This window comes from Oncorhynchus mykiss, chromosome 12, assembly GCF_057628025.1.
Source record: "Oncorhynchus mykiss isolate SJ-2025 chromosome 12, ASM5762802v1, whole genome shotgun sequence".
In the NCBI taxonomy this organism is placed as follows: Eukaryota; Metazoa; Chordata; class Actinopteri; order Salmoniformes; family Salmonidae; genus Oncorhynchus; species Oncorhynchus mykiss.
In genome coordinates, this window is record NC_143033.1 from 30,301,188 (window position 1) to 30,328,999 (window position 27,812).

Here is a 27,812-nt window from a genome sequence, read left to right on the forward strand (position 1 = left end):
CACCTGAAATGTATTTATTCAAATACTGTAAGAAAATAAATGCTTAGATGTTAGAGGTAATGTCCTAAATTTAACAAATTTTCCATCACCATAAATGTCTTGTTTTTAATTTGTATTATATGCTATATGTGAAATGTCTATAATAAGTAGGGGAGACTGGGGACAATTGTTTCACAGGTCAGTTGTAACAGGCATACATAACTCAAATGAGAAACTACTGTTATTCAATAGTATGATCCATGGTTATATCTCTCATGCCTAAACATATTTGTATTTTTATTGTTAAACCATACATTTTGGGGGGTTTAATTGACAAAACATTTGAGGCTAAAAACAAATATATATTTTTGTCACCTTTCTTTTTGTATTATTAACCTGTGAAAGATCATGTGTTAAACATATATCATTTTTATGATATAGTAAGAAGGGATTTTGATAGGTATAGTTGATGACAATAATTCTTGTTGTATTTTCTCATGACTCAAATCATAACATTGGTGAATTACCCTTCATGTACACCATTAAAGACAGTTACTGTTACTATCTTATTGGGGTTATATGAGGTTTTTCAGACTTTGGGTCATAAGACAGAATTGTGACAAGTTCACATTCAGCATAGGTCTCTAAATGGTACTATTAGTTAGCAAACAAATCTATATTGTTTGTGTGAGTATTAAACAGTGTGTGAGTAAATATATAAAAAAAATTGAGCTCTTGCAATTTCTACCCTGTAGCATCATTTTGTAGACAGAAATTAAACATGGGAAACATTAAAATCATTCACCTTTGTACTTGTATCTCCCCACCAGTTGTATGACCTGAATTGAAGAGCTTATGAACTCTTTAAATCTGATCTCCTGTCAAATCAGGTCAGGTGGTCTTCACGGCACACCAATGATGAGACGTGATGTTATGAAAATCCCTTTAAATTTCCTTAATCAGTGTGAAAACTGGAAGTTCTGTTTCGGGTTGCAACTGGAAAGAAAATCCTTAATACAATTTAATGGCCCCAGTGAAGCCCCACTGTTGATTAAGATGAAATGATCGTAACTAAATCAAACAGATAAAAAGTGAATACATCAACACAAATTCATACAATGAAGGCCTTTTAAAATGAACTATTTCAGTAGAAAACAAACAGATATTCAGAATATTCACAAATAAATAAAACATCATTGTTAATCTGATTTACCTGTTTCTGAGAGTCCCTATCTATCCAAGCCAAACACTCTTCTCCAGGTTGCCAGAAGTATAACATTATGATATTTTTGCGCACGGCTTTTGTAGACTACATGATGGGAATCACAAGGTAAAAAACAACAACATGGTGATGTGCATGATGGGAGTATAAGGTCAGAACATGGTGATGTCACCTATTTGTCTTGCACATTTTACTGACAAGTACCATCCCACAGTACACCAGCTGTAATTTGCATGTCCCTAGACAGCCCATGTCAATTACAATGGTTTTCCAAAACAAATTAACAAATGATGTGGGCAGATTTGTTCAACATTTAACTGTGTAATACGTACAACAACACAGGCGTACCTTTTAGTTCGAGTTTAAGTCATTTGTTTCCTATATTTTTTTATCCTAGCTTGTTGCACAATTGTAAAAGAATTTGCACTGCTTTTATAGACATTTTTTACAATCACATAAAAAGGGTCAATCTGCAATTGTTACATCCATTTTTGGACATTTATATTACTGATTATATATACCTTTTTTCTTTTGAAGAACATCACTTATAAATGCCTCATGAGCTTAGTTCAACTGTCTTACCCAATCAGAACCCATAACATGTTTTTTTTTTACTGCATTGTTTGTAAACAAACACTGTATTGCCTCAAAACAAGGTTCAAACTAAAATATTGATCTTATGGCAGTCAGTCCTTGCATCCATAGCTCTGTCTATGAATTTGATAATTCTCCAGACGGAATTCCTCTGCTGTTTACCAAATCAGAAATGCGGTGGCGGCTTTGTTATTGTTTGAACAGCAGACTGCCCCTTTTACGCAGAACCAGCGACAGAAATGATGCAGGTGACTTTCATTCATTCCTACCACGTGCAGTTTATGACCTACAGTCTGGATTTCTAAAGTCCAACTCTATCGAATATGTTTCGTAAAATGTACATTTCTGAACACTTACAGTGCATGTACATTTTAGCACATCCAGAGCGACTTACAGGAGCAATTAGGGTTAAGTGCCTTGAAGATGTTCACCTAGTCGGCCTGGGGATTCGAACCAGTGACCTTTTGCTTCTTGCTGCCCCAATGTTTTGGGTGAGGTATGATATTTATTTCTCTAACTTTCTCACTCATCATTATTCACAATTAATTCATGATTATCCATAATCATGGCAGCATCCACATTAATGCAGAAATGTTTAGAAACATATTATATTCTTATTGACAATAAACGTGCCCCAAAATGACACAATATATTATGTACCATTCATTTTTATTGGGCACAACATAATTCGAAACAAAACCAAAACAAACTGCAAATGCATCCAACATGTTTGTTGTCACAAGCATGATGTAGTCATTGCGCAATATGGGATCAAAATTCAATACACTGTAAATGAATTTGTCCAAATACTTATGATACCTTCAAATGGGGGACATTCCCCACTAAACGGTAAAACAGATACTGTAACATCAAAGTATTCACACACCCTGACTTTTTCCAGATTTTGTGGTGCTACGAAGTGAGATTAACATTAATTTAATTGTCTTTTTTGTCAACGACCTACAGAAAATACTCTAATGTCAAAGTGGAAGAAAAATGTGAAAATTTTGAAAAAAATCATAAAAAGGTAACATATCTTGATTCAATAAGTATTCAACCCCTGAGTCAATACATGTTAGAATGACGTTTGGCAGCGATTACACATGGGAGTCTTTCTGAGTAAGTCTCTAAGAGCTTTCTGTTACGTTCGTTGGATTAATTAGACCAAGATGCAGCGTGATAGGCGAACATCTTCCTTTATTTAAAAACGAACACTGAACAAACGTAAAAGTTCTGCAGGCTACACAGCGATAGACAGCTGCCTCTGATTGGGAACCATACCAGGCCAAACAAAGAAATAGGAAAACTAGAATGCCCACCCAAATCACACACCGATCTAACCAAATAGGGAAATAAAAAGGCTCTCTGAAGGTCAGGGCGTGACAGTACCACCCCTCCAAAGGTGCGGACTCAGGCCGCAAAACCTGACTCCATGGTGGAGGGTCCGGGTGGGCATCTAGCCTCGGTGGCGGCTCCGGTTCAGGACGTAGACCCCGCTCCGCTCGCTGATCCCTCAGCTTCCGTGGAAACGGACCGCGGATTGTTGCCGGAGGCTCTGGACCGCAGACCGTCGCTGGAGGCTCTGGACCTCAGACCGTCGCTAGAGGCTCTGGACTGCAGACCGTCCCTGGAGAGTCTGGACTGCAGACCGACGCTGGAGAATCCGGACCTTGGATCGTCACTGGAGGCTCCGGACCTTGGATCATCACTGGAGGCTCCGGACCGTGGATCATCACTGGAGGCTCAGGGCCGTGGATCATCACTGGAGGCTACGGACTATGGACCATCACTGGAGGTTCCGGACTGTGGACCGTCGTTGGAGGTGGGAACTGTCGCCGGAAGCTCTGGACTGGGAACTGTTGCCGGAAGCTGTGGACTGGGAACTGTCGCCGGAAGCTTGGTGCGTGGGGCCGGCACTGGTGGTACCGGGCTGGTGCCAAGCACCTCCGGACGAGCACGAGGAGCAGGCACATCCAGTGGATGCGCACTGGAGACACATTGCTTATCTCCGCAAATAAAATCAAATCAAATGTATTCGTCACATACACATGGATAGCAGATGTTAATGCGAGTGTAGCAAAATACTTGTGCTTCTAGTTCCGACAATGCAGTAATAACCAACGAGTAATCTAACCTAACAATTCCAAAACTACTACCTTGTACACACAAGTGTAAAGGGATAAAGAATATGTACATAAAGATGCATGAATGAGTGATGGTACAGAACGGCATAGGCAAGATGCAGTAGATGGTATCGAGTACAGTATGCACATATGAGATGAGAAATGTAGGGTATGTAAACAAATCTACAAATTATGGTAATTTAATATATCAAAATATGAATTTTCTATTACATTGAAATTAATGTGTGCTCTTTCAGTTGGTCAGCTCGGGACAAAAACAGCTATGGGGAGTATGCTTACTGAAGAACATTAGAATCCCACCTGACAAGGCCAATGAACACTGAGTCAGGAATTTCTTTCTTCATTTCTTCCGCTCTTCACCAACAGCTGACCAGAACAATTCATATGCATTTCTTAAAAAACAAACATTGTAAAAGCAGAATGTATCAGACTTTACTGCAACTTAACAGTCCCACTTAAGGAAGGTGTGCTCGTCTTTCTGGATGTTGTGTGTTAAAGTTTGGTAACTAGTTTTGTGAAGTTCCTTACCAATTGTTTTTTATTCTTCTGCCTGTTTAACTTACTGGTTGTAAGTAAGATGACTAACACGAACGAGTCGACGAAGGCTGCTATGCCGGGTTCGTGTTCACAACCTTGCCCACAGTCATGTGGTTTCACCATGCCTTTGAATCATACTCACAAGTGTAGTCTTCTATTTCTCTGCTGGGTGCATGGTCAGGCTTCCCTGGATCAAACCAGCTCGTACAAGAGAGGTGCGTAGCCTTCCTTAGAAGGCTTGGTGGGACTGAAGATTACTTTCCTCCCCTGGATGCCTGTATCTCGGCAGAATCTGAATTGCAGGATACGGGGGTGGATCTGGGCTTCTGGTCGGATCACATCGAGCTATCCTCGCAGCATGGCAATATACTGTGAAGCTGTCTGATATCTCGGTCTCCTTCGTTATTACACAGGACTCAAGTTTGGATGACGATGTGGGCTCTATGTCCACTTGCCTTTTTTTTTTTACAGACGACCTGGGCACAGCCGCATTCAGCCAAGCTGATGTTACATGGATATTCCCACTTTTCTTCACATCAGTGTGAAGAAAAGACAGAGAAAAAGGGGAAGGAGGGCGGGGTGCCTTGTAAGAATTTGCTGACGAATAGGTAAACCAACACCACCCTCGGGATTATTGGCTGGCAATCATTTGTGCAATCATTCGAAAACAAACCAGATGATCTATGATTATTAAGACTATCCTACCAACGGAACATTATGAACTGTAATATCTTGTGTTTCACAGAGACGTGGCTGAATGACGACATGGATAATATAGAGCTGGCTCGCTTCTCCATGTATCGGCAAGACAGAGCAGCTACGTCTGGGAAGACAAGGAGCGGGGGTGTGTGTATATTTGTCAATAGCTGCTGGTGCGCAATGTCTAATATTAAAGAAGTCTCGAGGTATTGCTCGCCTGAGGTCGAATACCTCATAATAAGCTGTAGACCACACTATCTGCCAAGAGAGTTCTCATCTATATTATTCGTAGCTGTCTATTTACCACCACAAACTGATGCTGACACTAAGACCGCACTCAAAAAGCTGTATAAGGCCATAAGCAAAAAAGAAAATGCTCATCCAGAAGCGGCGTTCCTAGTGGCCAGGGACTTAATGCAGGCAAACTTAAATCTGTTATACCTCATTTCTACCAGCATATCACATGTGCAACCAGAGGGGAAAAAATTCTAGACCACCTTTACTCCACACACAGAGACGCATACAAAGCTCGCCCTCGCCTTCCATTTGGCAAATCTGACCATAATTATATCCTCCTAATTTCTGCTTACAAGCAAAAACTAAAGCAGGAAGTTCCAGTGACTAGCTCAATACGGAAGTGGTCAGATGACACGGATGCCCCGCACCAGGACTGTTTTGAATTATCAAATACTCCAGTCACCCAAGTCATAGACTGTTCTCTCTGCTACTGCACAGCAAGCAGTACCGGAGTGCCAAGTCTAGGACCAAAAGGCTCCTTAACAGCTTAAGACTGCTGAACAATTAATCAAACGGCCACCCAGACTATTTACATTGACCCTTCCCCACCGTTTTGTTTTTGTTTTTACCCTGCTGCTACTCACTGTTTATTATCTATGCATAGTCACTTTATAAATTACCTCGACTAACCTGTACCCCCACACATTGACTCGATACCGGTACCCCCTGTATATAGCCTCATTATTGTTATGTGAATTTCTTGTGTTACTATTTGATTTAATTGATTTTCAGCCATCAACCGCAAATCTGTTACGTTTTACTCCGGATTTACTCTGGCTAAAAATGTGTGGTGTTCACCCTGCTTTAGAAAGCGCTCTACCACAAGCCAGATTAGCAAAACAGACAATGACACCCCTGGTCCGCTCAATGTACATGCATAACGCTCATACCAGACACCAGGCATGTAACCTCGGCTGCTCCCCAGAAGCAAATGGAGGAGGCGAATAGGGAAAAGGTTTAAAAGCTAGAGATCTGAAGGACATAGTAATGACCTTATTGGCGAAGGCTGCATTAGGACGCAATTTCACCTTAGAGTTTCCAAGGGCAAACTTCATTCAGGAGGGATGAACAGAAAACGCATGGAGATCTCCAACTTGTTGAGCCAAGGCAAAAGCCATGAGCAGGACCATCTTGTAGGAGATGATCTTCAGATCCACAGACTCCATCGGTTCAAAGGGGGCCGCACGCAACACATCCAAAACCAAAGCCAACTCCAAAGTGGACGCAATAGGTCTCAAAACCAACCTGAGATGGCACACACACCGCCAGGGGAAGAGCCCATGGTAGGGTTTGGTGGTATCCAGATTTACATACCTTCATACTGTGCCTCTGCCATCCCGGGATATATGGAATTACAGGTAGTGCACACAAGCGGAGCAATTATTTTTTCAAGTGTAAAAAAGGCACAAAAAACATCACTAACAAAATGCTAACAATTACTAAGGGATTCTCATAGCAGATGCTAGATAAATGCTAATGAGCACATGCAAACATTTACTACTAGGACAGGCAACCCAGCTCATAAAGTCATGCAAGTATCTCAAAACACAGTTTGCAGCAAACACAAAACAACTATTCTTAATCCAGGAGGGGTCTGTCTATGCTGCTGTTACCAAGAAGCTTGATCTTGCAAGCTAACGTTAGCCACTTAGCTAACGTTAGCAAATTAGTAAAACCCAGCTGGAGAAAATGTATTTGGCACATCTTAGATAGTTAACTTAATAGTTACAAGATATATAGCTGGCAAACATTAGTAGTGAATTTCATACAAGTGTAACTTGATCAGGCAACCCAGCTCATAAAATCATGCAAGTATCTCAAAACACAGTTTGCAGCACACACAAAACAACTATTATCTTAATACCGCCAAACCCTACCATGGGCTCTTCCCCTGGCGGTGTGTGTGCCATCTCAGGTTGGTTTTGAGACCTATTGCGTCCACTATGGAGTTGACTTTGGTTTTGGAGGTGTTGCGTGCGGCCCCCTTTGAACCGATGGAGTCTGTGGATCTGAAGATCATCTGGGGTGGCAGGGTAGCCTAGTGGTTAGAGTGTTGCACTAGTAACCGGATTGTGGCAAATTCAAACCCCCGAGCTGACAAGGTACAAATCTGTCGTTCTGCCCCTGAACAGGCAGTTAACCCACTGTTCCTAGGCCGTCATTGAAAATAAGAATTTGTTCTTAACTGACTTGCCTAGTTAAATAAAATAAAAATCACCTCACTTAAGTTGCACTGCAGAGATGACTCACCTCACAAAGCTACAATTTTGTTAATTGTGCTTCTTTATGAACAAACACATGACTAACTCAAAACATAACTAGTACCAGTAAGTTTCACAATGAAAAAGCTTCATAATGAAAAATGATCTAACGGGCGAAATGATGAACGCAATATGCTTTATCTATTACCTGGTGCATAAGTTCGTCTCGGGCCTAACAACTAGCGTGCCAATATATTCTCCAAACTCCGGCTTCTTAGGCATTATCACTTAAATGTAAATACTGTAGCTACCTCAATTACCTCGTACCCCTGCACATCGACTAGGTACTGGTTCTCCCTGTATATAGCCATGTTATTTTTTACTCGTTATTGTTATTCATTATTCACTGTGTATTTATTTCTTGTGTCACTTTATCTTTTCCTTTAACTCTGCATTGTTGGAAAAGGACCTGTAAGTAACCATTTCACTGTTGTCTACACCTGTTGTTTTACGAAGCATGTAACAAATAACATTTGATTTGATTTGAATGACTTCAGCCTCCTGTTTTAATGGTTTAACTGTCTATTCTTGAAAAACGTGTTGAAAACATTATTTACGCTTAAATTCCTATTAATCACAATTCAAATAAGAACTTTTAATTATATATTTATTTTATACATATATACATATTTATTTTGGAAATAACAGAGCTCTAACAGGTGGTTTGGAAATCAAAAGAGGGTCATACCAGCAATTACATATTTTATAGGTGGTTAACATTGTTAAATGAGGACTGATGTCATATTTTAACAAATGAATGTATGTCCATACATGAATATTCAATTACATTGAAATAAATGCATTTTCAGGTAATAACTATTTTAGGCATTATTTTATAGGCAACATTACGTTTTTTCAGAGGGCTTCCTCTAGCAAACTTTTTTTTTTACCTGAAAAGGTACCTCCACAGTGGCAATCTTCTGAACCCAGAAAAGTTATTTGAGGCTCCTTTACTTCTAAGAGTGTACAGTAGTTTCAACGAAACTGTGCCTAAATGACAACATATATCGGTAGGAAATGGGTGCAACAGAATTTCCTTTTGAAGTGCCAATGGAATTGTTAAAGATCATATTTTCTATGTGAGTAAGCATTTCTCTGTTGTTGAAATTAATTGACAGATGACATATAGACAGTATCATTATGAAGAGTGTGTCACTTTATAGTTAGAACTTTAAAACTATAGATGTTGTTATCCAATTCTATCTGATATTGTGGACATTCTGGAGTGTTCCCAGTACCTTCTGGGATATCGCTGACAAACTGCACATAACTGCACATGGGTAAACATGTTTATCAGAGGTCATAAACATGTCTATTAGAGGTCATTATCCACTTGATACTTTCATCCCCTGGAAAGCAATTAAAGGCCACACACTGATGAGACGCAAAGGACACTCCAACCCAAATGGAGCCCTCTGTGGCTGATGTCTGGGGGATAGTGTGAGCAGATGAGGACAGACCTGTAATGACCTACCGTCAGACAGCACTGATGTAACGCTGATGAAACTGGAGGGATGGAACAAGGAGCCATGTGCCCTCTGTGTCCTCTGTAGCCATGGAAATGGTGGCAATTGAAGAGTTTGAGAGGGTAACTACTATATCTCTCTGACCTTTGCATCTAGCGTTACCTTCCTGGCTCGGGCCTTATTGTAGTTGAGAACTTAGGTCAACCAGTGACGGCTCCTCAGAGGAGGTCATTCAGCCTCAGTGAATTTCATGAAAATAAAAATGTGAAAATATTTTTCAAAGTTATCCTTTTTAGATTAAACTATACTAAATATATTCACGTAACCCAATAATTGACTAAAACACACTGTTTTGCAATGAAGGTCTACAGTAGCCTCAACAGCCCTCTGTAGGGTAGCACCATGGGGTAGCCGGAGGGCAGCTAGCTTCCATCCCCTTGGTACATTGACTTCAATACAAAACCTAGGAGGCTCTTGGTTCCCACCCCCTTCCATAGACTTACACAGTAATTATGACAAATTTTGGAGGATGTCCTCCAACCTTTCAGAGTTTCACTTAGCTAGCAAATGCAGCCTACTCAAACACTTAGCTTACTTAGCTGGCCTACTCAAACAGAGGGATGCTATATTCGCTAGTTGGCTATGACTGTCCAACACTGGAACTCTAGGTTAGCTTCAAGGTCAGCTTTTGGTTTTATTAATTTATTGCCACCGGTGTAACTGCCAAACTGCTTACTGACTATACACTGTAATGTTACTGCATGATTGTATTGGGTTTACTAATGCATAAGTTGTATTAGCTATATTGACTAGGACGTTACTTTAGCTAATATGGGGTCAACGATGTAGGCTGTGTGTGGCGGTTATGACATGGTTTGGCTTGGAAAGGTTTTTTCGCCTGGTCACATTGAAATCCACAAACGAAGGGAAAAGGTAAGAGGAGGAGAGGGCATTGATGCGAGAAGGAATTGAACATGGCTGCTATGAAAGTAAACTGTGTTTACACGTGATCAGGGGTGCATCCATTCCACTGGTTCTGTTGAAAAAAGTTTCTTAAACGGAAGCAAACAAAATGGGGATAAAATACCTGAATTTGTCCAATAGAAACTCTTGTTTGCAAATGCTGGACTAATGATTACATCCTAGATAAACTAGATGCAGGCAAGAGTGTGCAAGGCGATGTTGAATGTATCACTGTCTGTCACCTCTAATTTCTTTCTCAACCTGTGTGTACCTACGTTGTAAACTTTAATTCATAGGCTAGGTTGTAACAACCTCATGATGCTGTCGTGACGTGACTATCATTAATCTGATGACTGTTATTTATTTAATCCACTAACTATGTTTATTTTTTACACGATTTAAATAAATAATGTAACAATTAACTCATTAGGATTTGGGGCACCAAGGAAGAAGTTGTTTAACGAGTTACCATCTCCCAAATTCAACTCTAGAGGATATATAAGTTATATATCTAACAGTCACTTATTAATCATATCAGTCTCATTCTGAACAGTCGTAACCTTCTTGGATCCGCAAGAACCCCAACCTTGAGCCTTATTCAGTACTACACAAATGTATATAATTATTTATTTACTAACTAACTAAATAATAACACAGAATACACACTTACATGAGACAAAGGTCCCTAGTGGACTGACAAGATATTACGGCTTATTACACAGAGATGGAGAAGGGAGTGGGGGAAATGGCGAGAGAGAAAAAGGGACATTTATCGTGGATACATTCAGTTTAGGTCACCTAGCAGCACGAGCTCTGAAGATAGATGGGGGGCAATCAGTTCGCATATGGTATCCAGAGCACAGCTGGGGGCAGAGGGTGGTCTATAGCAGGCAGCAACGGTAAGAGACTTGTTTGTAGAGAGGTGGATTTTTAAAAGTAGAAGTTCAAATTGTTTGGGTACAGACCTGGATAGTAGGACAGAACTCTGCAGGCTATCTCTGCAGTAGATTGCAACACCGCCCCCTTTGGCCGTTCTATCTTGTCTGAAAATGTTGTAGTTAGGGATGGAGATTTCAGAGTTATTGGTGGTCTTCCTAAGCCAGGATTCAGACACGGCTAAGACATCCGGGTTGGCAGAGTGTGCTAAAGCAGAGAATAAAACAAACTTAGGAAAATGTGACAAGGATTGAAAAGGATTTTCCAATACATTGTTGACTTGATTCTTGATGATGACTGCAAGCTGAGATTTAGAAAGTATGATGTCAGTCCAGTCAAAGATACTGTACATATAACGCGATTTGACGTAATTTTATCTGTGACCAATGACCTTGAGCCTTCTTGGATGGGCACTTCTAATGTAACTGTATTGCAGCACCCAACGGCTTGAATTTTAGAGCTCTGTAACGGTTTTCTTGATGAGAAGGAGAGTCGGACCAAAATGCGGCGTGTCTATTGCAATCCATGTTTAATGAAGTAACACACTAAACACAAACACTACCAAAACAATAAACTTAATGAAAACCGAAACAGCCTATACTTGTGTATCCTAACACAGAACAATGACATCAGGACACTAAGGACAATCACCCACGACAAACTCAAAGAATATGGCTGCCTAAATATGGTTCCCAATCAGAGACAACGATAAACACCTGCCTCTGATTGAGAACCACTTCAGACAGCCATAGACTTAGCTAGAACACCCCACTAGCTACAATCCCCATACATACACACCACATACAAAAACCCATGCCACACCCTGGCCTGACCAAATAAATAAAGATAAACACAAAAATACTTTAACCAGGGTGTGACAGAACCCCCCCCCTAAGGTGCGGACTCCCGAACGCACCTCAAAACAATAGGGAGGGTCCGGGTGGGCGTCTGTCCATGGTGGCGGCTCCGGCGCGGGACGTGGACCCCACTCAATCAATGTCTTAGTCCCTTCTCCTCGCGTCCCTGGATAGTCCACCCTCGCCGCCGACCATGGCCTAGTAGTCCTCACCCAGAACCCCACTGGACTGAGGAGCAGATCGGGACTGAGGGGCAGCTCGGGACTGAGGCAGCTCGGAACTGAGGGGAAGCTCAGGAGTGAGAGGAAGCTCAGGAGTGAGAGGAAGCTCAGGAGTGAGAGGAAGCTCAGGCAGGTTGATGAATCTACCAGATCCTGGCTGACTGGCAGATCCTGGTCGACTGGCAGATCTGGAAGAGTCTGGTCGACTGGCAGATCTGGAAGAGTCTGGTCGACTGGCAGATCTGGAAGAGTCTGGTCGACTGGCAGATCTGGAAGAGTCTGGTCGACTGGCAGATCTGGAAGAGTCTGGTCGACTGGCAGATCTGGAAGAGTCTGGTCGACTGGCAGATCTGGAAGAGTCTGGTCGACTGGCAGATCTGGAAGAGTCTGGTCGACTGGCAGATCTGGAAGAGTCTGGTCGACTGGCAGCTCTGGCTGCTCCATGCTGACTGGCTGCTCCATGCTGACTGACAGCTCTGGCTGCTCCATGCTGACTGGCAGCTCTGGCTGCTCCATGCTGACTGGCAGCTCTGGCTGCTCCATGCTGACTGGCTGCTCCATGCTGACTGGCTGCTCTGGCTGCTCCATGCTGACTGGCTGCTCTGGCTGCTCCATGCTGACTGGCTGCTCTGGCTGCTCCATGCTGACTGGCTGCTCCATGCTGACTGGCTGCTCCATGCTGACTGGCTGCTCCATGCTGACTGGCTGCTCCATGCTGACTGGCGGCCCTGGCTGCTCCATGCTGACTGGCGGCCCTGGCTGCTCCATGCTGACTGGCGGCCCTGGCTGCTCCATGCTGACTGGCGGCCCTGGCTGCTCCATGCTGACTGGCGGCCCTGGCTGCTCCATGCTGACTGGCGGCCCTGGCTGCTCCATGCAGACTGGCAGCTCTGGCGGCTCCTTGCAGACTGGCAGCTCTGGCGGCTCCTTGCAGACTGGCAGCTCTGGCGGCTCCTTGCAGACAGGCAGCTCTGGCAGCTCCTTGCAGACTGGCAGCTCCTTGCAGACTGGCAGCTCCTTGCAGACTGGCAGCTCCTTGCAGACTGGCAGCTCCTTGCAGACTGGCAGCTCTATGCTAACTGGCAGCTCTATGCTAACTGGCAGCTCTATGCTAACTGGCAGCTCTATGCTAACTGGCAGTTCTGAACAGGCGGGAGACTCCGGCAGCGCTGTAGAGAAGGAAGGCTCTAACAGCGCTAAACAGGCGGGAGACTCCGACAGCGCTGGAGAGGAGGAGGGCTCCGACAGCGCTGGACAGGCGAGGCGCACTGTAGGCCTGATGCGTGGTGCTGGCACTGGTGGTACTGGGCCGAGGACACGCACAGGAAGCCTGGTGCGGGGAGCTGCTACCGGAGGGCTGGGGTGTGGAGGTGGCACAGGATGGGTTAGACCGTGAAGGCGTACTGGAGATCTTGAGAGCGGTGCTGGCACAGGACGTGCAAGGCTAGGGAGGTGCACAGGAGGCCTGGTACGTGAGACTGGCACCATCTTCACCAGCCGACTAACACGCACCTCAGGACGAGTATGGAGCGCTGACCCAGGTGCCATCAAATCCCCGACACGCTCCGTCGGGCGAATTCCATGTTTAAAACACCAACACAGCAACTCCCTCATTTCTCTCTCCTCCAATTTCCCCATTAACTCCTTCACAGTCTCTGTTTCGCTCACCTCCAACACCGGCTCTGGTTCTGGTCTCCTCCTTGGCTCCTCACGATAAACAGGGAGAGTTGGCTCAGGTCTGGCTCCTGACTCTGCCACACTCTCCCTGAGCCCCCCCCCAATACATTTTTGGGGCTGACTATGGGGCCTCCATCCGCGCCGCCTTGCTTGCTTCGCAAACTCCATTCTCCTATATCCTTCCGCGCACTGCTCCATCGAATCCCAGGCGGGCTCCGGCACTCTCCCTGGGTCGACCGCCCACCTGTCTATCTCCTCCCAAGAAGTATAGTCCATACTGTACTCCACTTTGGGCTGTTCTTGCCTGTTGACACGCTGCTTGGTCCCTTTGTGGTGGGTGATTCTGTAACGGTTTTCTTGATGAGAAGGAGAGTCGGACCAAAATGCGGCGTGTCTATTGCAATCCATGTTTAATGAAGTAACACACTAAACACAAACACTACCAAAACAATAAACTTAATGAAAACCGAAACAGCCTATACTTGTGTATCCTAACACAGAACAATGACATCAGGACACTAAGGACAATCACCCACGACAAACTCAAAGAATATGGCTGCCTAAATATGGTTCCCAATCAGAGACAACGATAAACACCTGCCTCTGATTGAGAACCACTTCAGACAGCCATAGACTTAGCTAGAACACCCCACTAGCTACAATCCCCATACATACACACCACATACAAAAACCCATGCCACACCCTGGCCTGACCAAATAAATAAAGATAAACACAAAAATACTTTGACCAGGGTGTGACAAGCTCTCCCCTTAGATTTTGCAGTGATGTAGTGTCCCCATGTGTGACAGAACACTAAGCCAATCACAGTGCAACTAGAGAACATTACCAATCCCTACGCTCTGTATTTTACGCTGGTTAACACACCACCACAGAAAGCACTGAGCTATGCTGAAACACGTGCATTTCGGGGCTGCCTTACTCAAGAAAGCAAAAAAGAGTATGCAGCTTTATTAATTCAATGTTTGTTTGTTTTTTTACATTGTTTGCAAACTGATATGTGTCACATATTAATGTCAAAATAACATGGAAAACAGACCCAGTTTTTTTAGCTGAACAGTGGCAACCCCTGAATGGCGGGGCCAATAATACAGGACTAGTAAAGGCCCAGTGCCTATTAAACACTCAAATGAAATGTATTTGAGTGTTTAATATCATTTGTATTTTGAGTCTGATAATTATCTGTACAAAACAGGTTATCTGATAATTATTGTGGAAAACACTTGCTTGATATGTTTTCCAGTTTCTTGAAATATTTGAAAATGCAACTTATCTCTATATGAAAACTGAAACGGTTTATTTTACTAGCCACTCTTATCCAGAGCAACTTACAGTAGTGAGTGCATACATTTTCATACTGGTCCCCTGTGGGAATTGAACACCCCAATCTAGGCAGTGCAAGCGCTATATGCTCTGCCAACTGAGCCACAAACTCACATCATCACAAACCACTTGATGTCTCAATGTACTCAATTACTGTATTGTGCATTGTTTTTCTTCATGGTGATGGAAAGTCCACAGCAGTGGAGGATAGTAGGAGGAGCTATAGGAGGACAAGCTCAATTTAAGGGTTGTAATGGAATAAATGGAAAGGTATCAAACACATCAAACATAATATGGAAACCACGTTTGACTTCGTTCCATTTATTCCATACCTGCCACTACAATGAGCCGTCCTCCTATAGCTACTCCCACCAGCCTCCACTGGTCTACAGGTACAAACTTCTGTACAATACAGTCATGTAAATTTACATTAAGTGGTTTGTGAGGTTGGTAAATGAATACTGCACAAAACGTGGTTGTTTTCCATGTTATTTGAGCAGTAAAAATATTTATTTGATGTGGATGTTTTGTGTCTTTACCCATAACTTTGCGCATTTTGATGTAAATGTTTGAGGACAGGCTTTTGTTCTTTCTGGAAACCATTAGAATGACATTCGCAAAGAAAGGGACAGGGCATCAACGCTCACAATTCCAACAATTGGATCCTGCGAGATGCTATTCTTAATTATACAGCTACCAGAGATGCTGGGATTTTTTTTCTTTGCCTGTGCTATAGCCATCTATATTGGTCCGCTAATATCAGTGCACTACTTTTGTGAAAAAATACATTTTTCAAAAAATATATATTTTTGTCAAGTTTAAAATATATATTATCATTATTCAGGTGTTGCTGCACCCCTACTTCCAGCGGCTATGCCGGTACACATATGCATAGCTCATACAATTATATTTTGTTTGAGTCAATGACAATAAATGTTGCAGAGTAAATACGGGGGTCAAATATATCTCATTGCATTGCAAGCTACTGTATACGATCTCTAATTGTTTTTTTTTTTGCAAAGGAAAGGGGAAAAACCCAGTGACCACTAGGGGTCCTCATATACCCATATTTAGATTAAATGCACTTGATTTTTCATCATTACTGTGTGAATGACAAGCCCATTCAATTTATTTTGTGGTATATAATCTATATTTTTTATACTCAGCAGGTAGGTAAATTTGTCTACAGGAATGGTTTCATATGAGGTGGGTTGCATCCCCCATCCTAAAGTGTAAGAAGGCATTTGATACCACAAAGTCTGCTGTATTTCCATATATCCTAGAATGCCATTTCTCATTTAGTTAGTCCCACTTAACCTCAGAATTGCAGATCAGTTATCAAATCAGTTTACAGAGAAAATACATAGATGCATGTATATGTTTAACAGATCCATTAATTTTCTCGAAAATTTTCCAGATAAATTCATATATAAATCATATGCAAAAGTTACATTTTACACCAGTGCAGCAAACTAGTTTGTGGACTCTATCAAGCACTGTTGAAATCAAATTGATCTGTGCGTATACGTTGACACCTAGTGGTCATATGGTTAATTTCTCCCTAACCGTAATTTTTCTCTCCCCCTCGCTGTTCACTGTTTGTTGTGATCTGGTGTCACTGAAAAATGTCTCCCCTTCTCCACTTCCTGTGCAAGAACGACGAGCCAGATGTCAGAAGATGTGGACTAATATGCAATGTATGAGATATTTTGTTGTATACATTTGTTATGCGATAACAAGATGTATAGCTAGTGGAGATAACACATCTAGCTATTTACTTTACAGTTTACAACATGCTAGCTCATAGCTATGTGAATGTATGTTCTGGCTGTTATTAACTAACGTTACGGCAATTAAAAAGATAATTGCATTGCATGAGAGCTGCATCTGTATGTGCCGGCAGTTTTGCATCCAATAGTACAGTCCGTCCTGGTTGTAATGTTGCCAACATCAGAGACGGTCTACCTTCATTAACAACACTAGTCCTGCCATGCATGGAAAGTGAGCTATCCAAAGGAAAGTATTTCTAGAGAGCTAGTAGACAGAAGTTTACAAACACTAAGGTTGGAGTCATTAAAACTAATTTTTCAACCACTCCAAATTTTTTGTTAACAAACTATAGTTTTGGCAAGTCGTTTAGGACATCTACTTTGTGCATGACACAAGTCATTTTTCCAACAATTGTTTACAGACGGATTATTTCACTTATAATTCCCTGTATCACAATTCCAGTGGGTCAGACGTTTACATACACTAAGTTGACTGTGCCTTTAATGAGCATTGACGAAAAGAGGCCAAATCAGGAGCCCTTTAAGCTTATGGATGAAATTAACTCCACAACTGGGTTATTAGCTACCAGTTCCCAAAACAGAAAACGGCCAGCAAGGTTTGGGGACGTGCATCACAAGAGGTTGCTGAGGGGAGACCATTTCACTAATCCGCTCCAGTCATTACCACAAGCCCGTTCTCCCCAATTAAGGTGCATGTTACATCTACAATGGGGAAAGCAGCCCCCATTAGGATCAACTTAGATTTACAGGCATTACGGAACTAGATATTGGACAGACAATTTATGGCACTCAACAGTCACCCAGTACCCATTACTGCATTTCTGTAGATAACGCAGAACTAACTGTTTTTCTGCAGCAGCTTAAACTAAAGCAAGGTTTCCTAAACTTGGTCCCCGGGACTCCAAAGTTTTTGCCCTAGCGCTGCACAGCTGATTCAAATAATCAACTAATCATCAAGCTTTGATAATTGGAATTAGCTGTGCAGTGTTAAGACAAAACAACTAAACATGCACTGCTTGTGGTACCGATGACCGAGTTTGGGAAACTCTGAACTAAAAGGTACAAAAGGGTCGGTCGCCTCCAGGCAAAAGAGCTGATCAAGGGACTACAGGAAAAGGCAGGCCGAACAGGCCCCCATTAACATCAACTGGGTTGTAGTGGAGCGGGTCGAGAGTTTCAAGTACCTTGGTTCCCACATCACCAACAAACTATCATGGTCCAAACATACCAAGACAGTTGTGAAGAGGGCACGACAACACCCTTTCCCCCTCAGGAGACTGAAAGAATTGGCATGGGTCCCCAGATCCTCAAAATGTTCTACAGCTGCACCATCGAGAGCATCCTGACCGGTTGCATAACTGCCTGGTATGGCAACTGCTCAGCATCTGACCATAAGGCACTACAGAGGGTAGTGCGTACAGCCCAGTACATCACTGGGGCCAAGCTTCCTGCCATCCAGGATCTACATACTAGGCGGTGTCAGAGGAAACCCCCAAAAATTGTCAAAGACTCCAGTCACCCAAGTCATATAGACTGTTCTCTCTGCTACCGCACAGCAAGCGGTACCGGAGTGCCAAGTCTAGGACCAAAAGACTCCTTAACAGCTTCTACCCCCAGGCGATAAGACTGCTGAACAATTAATAAAATGGCCACCCAGACTATTTACATTGACCCTCCCCCCATTTGTTTTTACAATGCTGCTACTCGCTGTTTATTATTTATACATAGTCACTCTACCCTTACCTACATGTACAAATTACCTTGACTAACCTGTACCCCCACACATTGACTCGGTACCGGTACCCCCTGTATATTCAAACCAGCGACCTTTCGGTTACTGACCCAACGCTTTTAACTGATAGGCATCATACTTTGATCTGCTGTCATCCAAATATGTCTCACGAGTGGCGCAGCGGTCTAAGGCACTGCATCGCAGTGCTACATGCATCACTACAGACCCTGGTTTGATCCCAGGCTGTATCACAGCCAGCTGTGATCGGAAGTCCCATAGGGCTGTGCACAATTGGCGCAGCGCCGTCTGGGTTAGGGGAGGGTTTGGCCGGGGTAGGCTGTCATTGTAAAAAATGATTGGTTCTTAACTGACTCGCCTAGTTAAATAAAGGTTAAATAAAAAAATATCATTCAATTTCATGAAAAACATGATTTTGACTGTTCATTACCTTTAAATTTGGCAGACGCAATCTGGGCCTGGGTAGGGTAGGGCCAGAATGTCGCGGGCATGGGTAGGGATTCAAATTAATGCCCATGCAGGGCTCTAAGGGAAAGTAAGTTTGGAGACCTGGAGGTCCAGGGAGTAAGCTGGACGCTCAGGCCCAGTTTTACTGTGTGTGTGTTGCAAATGTATTTTTCTGCATTTGGTGCATGTGTACTGTGTTTATTGCCCATTCATAATCACTTTACCTCTACCTACATGTACATATTACCTCAATTACCTTGACTAACCTGTGCCCCCGCTCATTGACTCTGACCCGGTACTCCCTGTACATAGCTTACCTACTGTTATTTTATTGATGCTCTTTAATTATTATTAATATTATTTTTGTATTTTTTTTTACCTCAGTTTATTTACACTTTTATTTTCTTAAAACTGCATTTTTGGTTAAAGGCTTGTAAGTAAGCATTTCACTGTAAGGTCTATTGTATAGACGCATTCAGCGCATGTGACAAATACAATTTGATTTGATTCAAGGGTCAGCCCATGCATGAGTTGACTTGAGGTAGAATATGAGGTCATTGCTGGCAAGTATTTTGATAAAATGTCATGTTGTAGCCTATGCCTAGGCCTCGCTAAAGGTAAAGGCTTAACTATCTTGCAAGTTCACGCACATCAGAACCACTGGGGGAATTTAGACAGGTGAATAATGTTGCAAGTGTAAGGGTGGGGAATTAGCTCGCTGGTTTAGGGTCATGAACCCTAAATGCTATCTAACTGGCTAATGGACAGCCCCTCTGCATTAGGTACTTGAACCACACCCCAGCGCTGGACACATGTAATAGGCTGTAGCAGCCTCCAGACCAGCAGTAGGCTACCATCAGCTACATAGGGATTCAATCCTAAAGGGGCCGTGAAAACCTGTAAGTAAGAGACCTAGGGCTTCAACCTTTAAACACATGGCACTGACAACTGGAAGGTGTTGGTGGAGTGGAAGAAGGGATTTGAGGCACCAGGAGTTTAAAGTCCTACTCCAGTCTCTTTTTCATCTAATTTATGACCTGATTTACTTAATAAGAGGCACATCTCAATAGGTGGTCCAGTTGCCTCATGACATTATGGCACAAGTGGGGGGAGGTTTGCTCCTCAAGCAAGGGGGGAGGCCGATGACATCAGCGGGCACCATCAGACCAACTCCTTGAATGCCCTACTCCTTGAAGTTTGCAGTCTAAAAAACACAAATTTGTGCAAAACATATGTTTTTACTCTTTAGTGTGTGTACACTGATGTATTTATACTTGGGATATCGCTTAACAGGAAATGTTCAATAATCTCCGGAGGACGTCTTTAAGTTTATTGTTTTTATTTATTTATTTATTGCACCAAAGAGCAAAAAGGCAAAAATCCTGCAGGAACGTTGTACAAGAGACACTGAAAAAAAAATATTGCAGTAACAAAAGCCCAGAAAGGCTACCACACCAAAGAGTGAGCATAAACCTGGTCCTGTATACAGCCATGTTATTGTTATGTAATTTTCTTATCTTACTTATGATATATTTTTTAAACTTTTACTCTATTTAGTAAATATTTTCTTAACTTTATGTCTGCATTGTTGGTTAAGGGTTGTATGTAAGCATTTCACGTTAAGGTGTACACGTTGTATTCGGCACATGTTACAAATACAATTGCATTTGTGGGCAGGATGCAGCCACCCCCCCTCCCACCACCCCCCCCACACACACACACCTCTTATTCTCGGAGATCTTCATAAACCTACCAGATAGCTGCTTAAATACCCCATGTGAAAGCTGTGCAAGGGATTTATAGACTTTCACTAGGAGCTGTATCATGAAATGAATAGTCAAGAAATGGATGTTGCAATCCAAGATTGCCCTCTTTTAAGTTTGATAAATTCTTCCAAACAAGAGTGGTGAATAACATAATACCACCATAATGTAACATAACAGTTTTTTTTTAACCTCCACTCCTCACAGGAGAACACTAATACACACATTTCTTGCATTGTTTTCCCAGTGTATTTATCATCCCATCCACCACCCCCTTCATCTAAGCTGCTTTTCTACTATATGATTCTTGCAATTAATTTTTTTTTTTTTTTTACTCAGTACTGCCAATTTGATTACATTAACCCCTGCAGTTGAAGGTGTTACAAATGGAAAAGTGCAACAAATAAATATACAGGTAGTTAGATACACAGTTAAGTCATGGAAGGCAGTCCACAGAATCCCAATATCAGGTGGAGGGACATAAGATGTTAATGATCAGAACTGATCTAGGAACTACTCAGTTGTCATAAGAAATGAGAAACACAGCACCTGAAAATAAAATAATGGATTAGTAAATCCACATATTCCAAAGGAAAGTGTGTCCCATTATGTAGTACATTTACTTGATGTGGAACTGTTGAAATATAAACTTACAAGAATCCCTTTCCACAGCCAAGTGGTCCAAAGAACATCTCTGTTGGTAGGCAAACTTTTCGACAGACTCCACTCAGGGTGGGGCAAGAGAAGGGAAATGATGCAGCCTCATTCTGCACAACTATAGTTAGAACCAAAAGGAGTACAAATTGGAATCAATAAAACAATAAACATATTACATATACTGTATTACATGCAACTTAGATGTAACTATTGAATGCCAATGCATTCATATCACCGTTTAATTTAGAAGTGCTATTTTCATTAGACATGTAAACACAAATTGAATCCAGACTTACTATTAAGTGATAGGAAAACCAGGAGCACCAGGAAGAGCACACGTTGACAAGACATTCTAGCTGCTGAAGAGGATTATGTTACTACTCCGTCTTTAACACAGAACTGAACTTTAGTCGTGGCCTGTTTTGTATGTTGGTCTTGAGGGAGGAGTGACTTTAATAAGGAACGCTATGGTCACTGTGAGAAAAGCTCAGGATGGAATTATGTGGACGTCTGAATAGACATACTGTTCCTAATCACATTTAGTAAAACTGCTTCCCTGTAAAGAGTAGGCTACTCATGATGCAGTAGCATCACAGGACAGGAGCTCGAGAGCAAAAATTGTTTTCACCTGATCTAAAAAATGCTTTAGTCCATTTGTTAACAATTTCCAGGGAATGTTTTTCTCTCTGTGAGAGGCAGCAATGTTAGCCTGAAATCACACGTATCTTCAATGTATGTTGTTAATATCAAATATACTTATTCTATATTTGCAGAACATATATAGTCCCACAAGTCTTTGACCTCTGCTGTCTGCCCTTTTAGGCCATATGTTTCAATAGCAGTGAGAGACCTTCAAACTTCTACATACTGTAGGTGAGGTTTTTTGCATCGCTGAAATTTGCATAATGCATAACATTATCACATTACAGTAAACCTCCATAAATGTACGCTGCCTTCTGATGGATCACATAGTTAAGGTTTGTAAAGACATGCCTGTATGGAAGGTAGGACTACTAGGGCCGCATTGTACTAGTTCTGCTTCTTGAGCTGTTCTTATGGTTTGAGGTTTTCTCTTGGGTTTGAGTCGTCCGGGTTTGGCCGGGGTAGGCCGTCATTGTAAATAAGAAGTTAAATAAGTTAAATAAAGGTTAACTTAGCAACCAGCATGTCTTAGCATCTAGCTTTTGTTTTTATCAACTCAGTTTTCTTTTTACATGGGCTGATAAATAGATCCTGTGTTCCATACACAGTAAGTGGAAACAGAGCAAAATGTATTATTGAATAAACAAATTCCCCTACTAAATATGCATCCAGAATGGCCCATTTAAATTTGTTATTAAATTTGCAGTGCTGTACAAGCTGACTCTTTACAAGAATACTTCAGATTAGAGGTAGAATAGCTCAAATAAGTTCACTCCATTAGTCATTTCAATCCATGTTTTTTGGCGGTGTTATTTTAGCTCTGATTCTATTGTTTTTAACAGCTTAACTAACGGTGTGAGGGAGAAACAGAAAACAAAGAATATAACTAATAAGCAATAACCAATTCATGTTTAATGATCAATATAACACTACAAGTATTTAACTCTGTATCTGCTGAAAAAGTTTTTTTATCTGTGTCCTGATAGGAGTTAGTTTGACACCATATATAATGGGATTGATAAATGGAGGGATGACAATAATAGCAACCGACATGAGCTTTCCTAATACCTTTGGACCATCCCTGGATCCAAACAGAGCATCAAATATTGTTAAAATGATAAAGTTGACAAGGGCTATTAAATGAGGCAAACAAGTAGACATACATTTGTGTTGATTTTTTGGGGAATGCCAACAAGCAACAATAATTTTTACATATGAGAAAATAAGAAATGCTACCAGTAAATTAAACCACACAAAGAAAGACCCATTGGCAATATGTTTAACAATGTCCTCTTGGCAAGCAAGTCTTTCTATCAATGCCCAGTTTTGACAAAAGAGTCGGTCTATGTGTGATCCACAAAGAGGATACCTGAGCATTATTGAAATGGACACTCCTGTTGTACCACAGGGAAACAGCCAAATGAAAATGAGCAACTTGCAGATGGTTACTCTTGTCATGACAGTTTGATAATGCAGAGGTCTACATATTGCCATGTACCTGTGAAGAGCCATCACAGTTAAATTAGTAAATTCACATAAGGAATATGTCATGATCACAAATATCTGGAGAACACAATTACTGAGTGAGATCATATTTGATCCTGTCAGTGTATACAAGAATGCAGGGTAGAAACCAGTGGATCCATACAGCCCGTTAATGCACAAGTTACACAAGAAAATATACATGGGCTCATGGAGAGTTCTGTGTAAAATTATAATCACAATCAAGGTCAAATTAAGAACAAGTGTCAAAATAAATCCCAGGAGGGTAAAAACAAATATTATTAATCTATTTGTCCAAGATTCATCCAGCCCTGAAAATGTGAACATTATTATCGATGATATGTTGTCCATATCTCCCTCAATTTCAATGTTGATGTTTGATGCGGAAATAAAAAAGATTAGCATGTTTCAATCATAGCATTGTTTAAAAGAAATTAAACAAATCACAGATAGATTGCCATAATGACTGTAGTTGACCTGAAATAACGTTATTTCATTAACTTCATTAGCAATACAAAACAAATTAAAATCATACTGCATTTCACAGAATTTCAATACTACATCTATACCTCTATACCTTTTGTACTTGCCTTTCACAGTGGTTTCCCAAACTGGCTTGATGACAGATGAGTGTGCTTGCATTTATATTACCTCTTCAAGAGGGAGGGTTCCCCGAGTCACCCCTAATTAATTCTCTTAAAAAAATATACATAATGAATTGCTACTGTGAGAAAAGAGGGAATTGATTAATCCTTAAGTAAACTACTTGTTGATCCTAACAATGTTGCATTCATAACTCGTAGCCCTCCCCAAGTTGGGAACATTGAGTTTGACCCTGATGAGAACAAGACCACAGTTATGTGGTCTCGAGTGGCCACGAGATCAAGACCGACAAGATCAAGTACATCCACATCCTACTGTGACTCCAATGACCAAATGAGCAAAATGCATATTTAAGACACATAATACATAATCCTATCATTTATGTTACGCTGTTTGGCTGAATATAGGTTATAGTTCACTTTTTTGCACCTTACACTTAGAATTAGGGGTGACTCAGGGAACCCTGGACATTCTCAATGAACCCTGGAGTTCCCTGAAGAACCATTGCAGTCAATGTACCTTTGGTTGGTTGAGGGATTCTTGTAGTAACCTTTAATTTTTCAATGTAGCGAAGGGTACCTGGAGGAACCTTTTTGCTGGCGTGTGCGGAGCACTTTCAATTTCGCCATTGGATTTGTTGCGCTGCCAGACTCAGAAAAATCCTACAATGTGATTTTCTGGATTTTTGTTCTCATTTTGTCTGTCATAGTTGAAGTGTACCTATGATGAAAATTACAGGCCTCTCTCATCTTTTTAAATCAAATCAAATCAAATCAAATTTTATTTGTCACATACACATGGTTAGCAGATGTTAATGCGAGTGTAGCGAAATGCTTGTGCTTCTAGTTCCGACAATGCAGTAATAACCAACAAGTAATCTAACTAACAATTCCAAAACTACTGTCTTGTACACAGTGTAAGGGGATAAAGAATATGTACATAAGGATATATGAATGAGTGATGGTACAGAGCAGCATAGGCAAGATACAGTAGATGGTATCGAGTACAGTATATACATATGAGATGAGTATGTAAACAAAGTGGCATAGTTAAAGTGGCTAGTGATACATGTATTACATAAGGATACAGTCGATGATATAGAGTACAGTATATACGTATGCATATGAGATGAATAATGTAGGGTAAGTAACATTATATAAGGTAGCATTGTTTAAAGTGGCTAGTGATATATTTACATCATTTCCCATCAATTCCCATTATTAAAGTGGTTGGAGTTGAGTCAGTGTCAGTGTGTTGGCAGCAGCCACTCAATGTTAGTGGTGGCTGTTTAACAGTCTGATGGCCTTGAGATAGAAGCTGTTTTTCAGTCTCTCGGTCCCAGCTTTGATGCACCTGTACTGACCTCGCCTTCTGGATGATAGCGGGGTGAACAGGCAGTGGCTCGGGTGGTTGATGTCCTTGATGATCTTTATGGCCTTCCTGTGACATCGGGTGGTGTAGGTGTCCTGGAGGGCAGGTAGTTTGCCCCCGGTGATGCGTTGTGCAGACCTCACCACCCTCTGAAGAGCCTTACGGTTGAGGGCGGAGCAGTTGCCGTACCAGGCGGTGATACAGCCCGCCAGGATGCTCTCGATTGTGCATCTGTAGAAGTTTGTGAGTGCTTTTGGTGACAAGCCAAATTTCTTCAGCCTCCTGAGGTTGAAGAGGCGCTGCTGCGCCTTCTTCACAATGCTGTCTGTGTGTGTGGACCAATTCAGTTTGTCTGTGATGTGTATGCCGAGGAACTTAAAACTTGCTACCCTCTCCACTACTGTTCCATCGATGTGGATAGGGGGGTGTTCCCTCTGCTGTTTCCTGAAGTCCACAATCATCTCCTTAGTTTTGTTGACGTTGAGTGTGAGGTTATTTTCCTGACACCACACTCCGAGGGCCCGCACCTCCTCCCTGTAGGCCGTCTCGTCGTTGTTGGTAATCAAGCCTACCACTGTCGTGTCGTCCGCAAACTTGATGATTGAGTTGGAGGCGTGCGTGGCCACGCAGTCGTGGGTGAACAGGGAGTACAGGAGAGGGCTCAGAACGCACCCTTGTGGGGCCCCAGTGTTGAGGATCAGCGGGGAGGAGATGTTGTTGCCTACCCTCACCACCTGGGGGCGGCCCGTCAGGAAGTCCAGTACCCAGTTGCACAGGGCGGGGTCGAGACCCAGGGTCTCGAGCTTGATGACGAGCTTGGAGGGTACTATGGTGTTGAATGCCGAGCTGTAGTCAATGAACAGCATTCTCACATAGGTATTCCTCTTGTCCAGATGGGTTAGGGCGGTGTGCAGTGTGGTTGAGATTGCATCGTCTGTGGACCTATTTGGGCGGTAAGCAAATTGGAGTGGGTCTAGGGTGTCAGGTAGGGTGGAGGTGATATGGTCCTTGACTAGTCTCTCAAAGCACTTCATGATGACGGAAGTGAGTGCTACGGGGCGGTAGTCGTTTAGCTCAGTTACCTTAGCTTTCTTGGGAACAGGAACAATGGTGGCCCTCTTGAAGCATGTGGGAACAGCAGACTGGTATAGGGATTGATTGAATATGTCCGTAAACACACCGGCCAGCTGGTCTGCGCATGCTCTGAGGGCGCGGCTGGGGATGCCGTCTGGGCCTGCAGCCTTGCGAGGGTTAACACGTTTAAATGTCTTACTCACCTCGGCTGCAGTGAAGGAGAGACCGCATGTTTTCGTTGCAGGCCGTGTCAGTGGCACTGTATTGTTCTCAAAGCGGGCAAAAAAGTTATTTAGTCTGCCTGGGAGCAGGACATTCTGGTCCGTGACTGGGCTGGATTTCTTCCTGTAGTCCGTGATTGACTGTAGACCCTGCCACATGCCTCTTGTGTCTGAGCCGTTGAATTGAGATTCTACTTTGTCTCTGTACTGACGCTTAGCTTGTTTGATAGCCTTGCGGAGGGAATAGCTGCACTGTTTGTATTCGGTCATGTTACCAGACACCTTGCCCTGATTAAAAACAGTAGGAGTAGGAGAACTTGCACAATTGGTGGCTGACTAAATACTTTTTTACCCCACTGTACATATGATATGAGTAATGTAGGGTATGTAAACATTATATTAAGTAGCACTGTTTAAAGTGGCTAGTGGTATATTTTACATCAATTTCCATCAATACCCATTATTAAAGTGGCTGGAGTTGAGTCAGTGTGTTGGCAGCAGCCACTCAATGTTAGCGATGGCTGTTTAACAGTCTGATGGCCTTGAGATAGAAGCTGTTTTTCAGTCTCTCGGTCCCTGCTTTGATGCACCTGTACTGACCTCGCCTTCTGGATGATAGTGGGGTGAACAGGCAGTGGCTCGGGTGGTTGTTGTCCTTGATGATCTTTATGGCCTTCCTGTGACATCGGGTGGCGTAGGTGTACTGGAGGGCAGGCAGTTTGCCCACGGTGATGCGTTGTACAGACCTCACTACCCTCTGGAGAGCCTTACGGTTGTGGGCGGAGCAGTTGCCGTA

General features: G+C 42.3%; 1 protein-coding gene and 1 long non-coding RNA gene across 2 annotated transcripts; both read right to left on the reverse strand.

Moving 5' to 3' along the window:
- Positions 1–20,504: 20,504 nt before the first annotated feature.
- Positions 20,505–22,057, reverse strand: LOC110539137 (uncharacterized). The gene is made up of 3 exons (XR_002475870.3): positions 21,899–22,057; positions 21,600–21,720; positions 20,505–21,494 (listed from the first exon to the last, which is right to left on the reverse strand). It is a non-coding gene; the product is annotated as an uncharacterized LOC110539137 (long non-coding RNA).
- Positions 22,058–23,134: 1,077 nt separating this feature from the next.
- LOC110536843 (olfactory receptor 2C1-like) lies at positions 23,135–24,283 on the reverse strand. The gene has a single exon (XM_021622515.3). It carries the CDS (start codon positions 24,150–24,152, stop codon positions 23,184–23,186), a length of 969 nt encoding a protein of 322 aa, XP_021478190.3. The 5' UTR covers positions 24,153–24,283; the 3' UTR covers positions 23,135–23,183.
- Between the last annotated feature and the right edge of the window lie 3,529 nt (positions 24,284–27,812).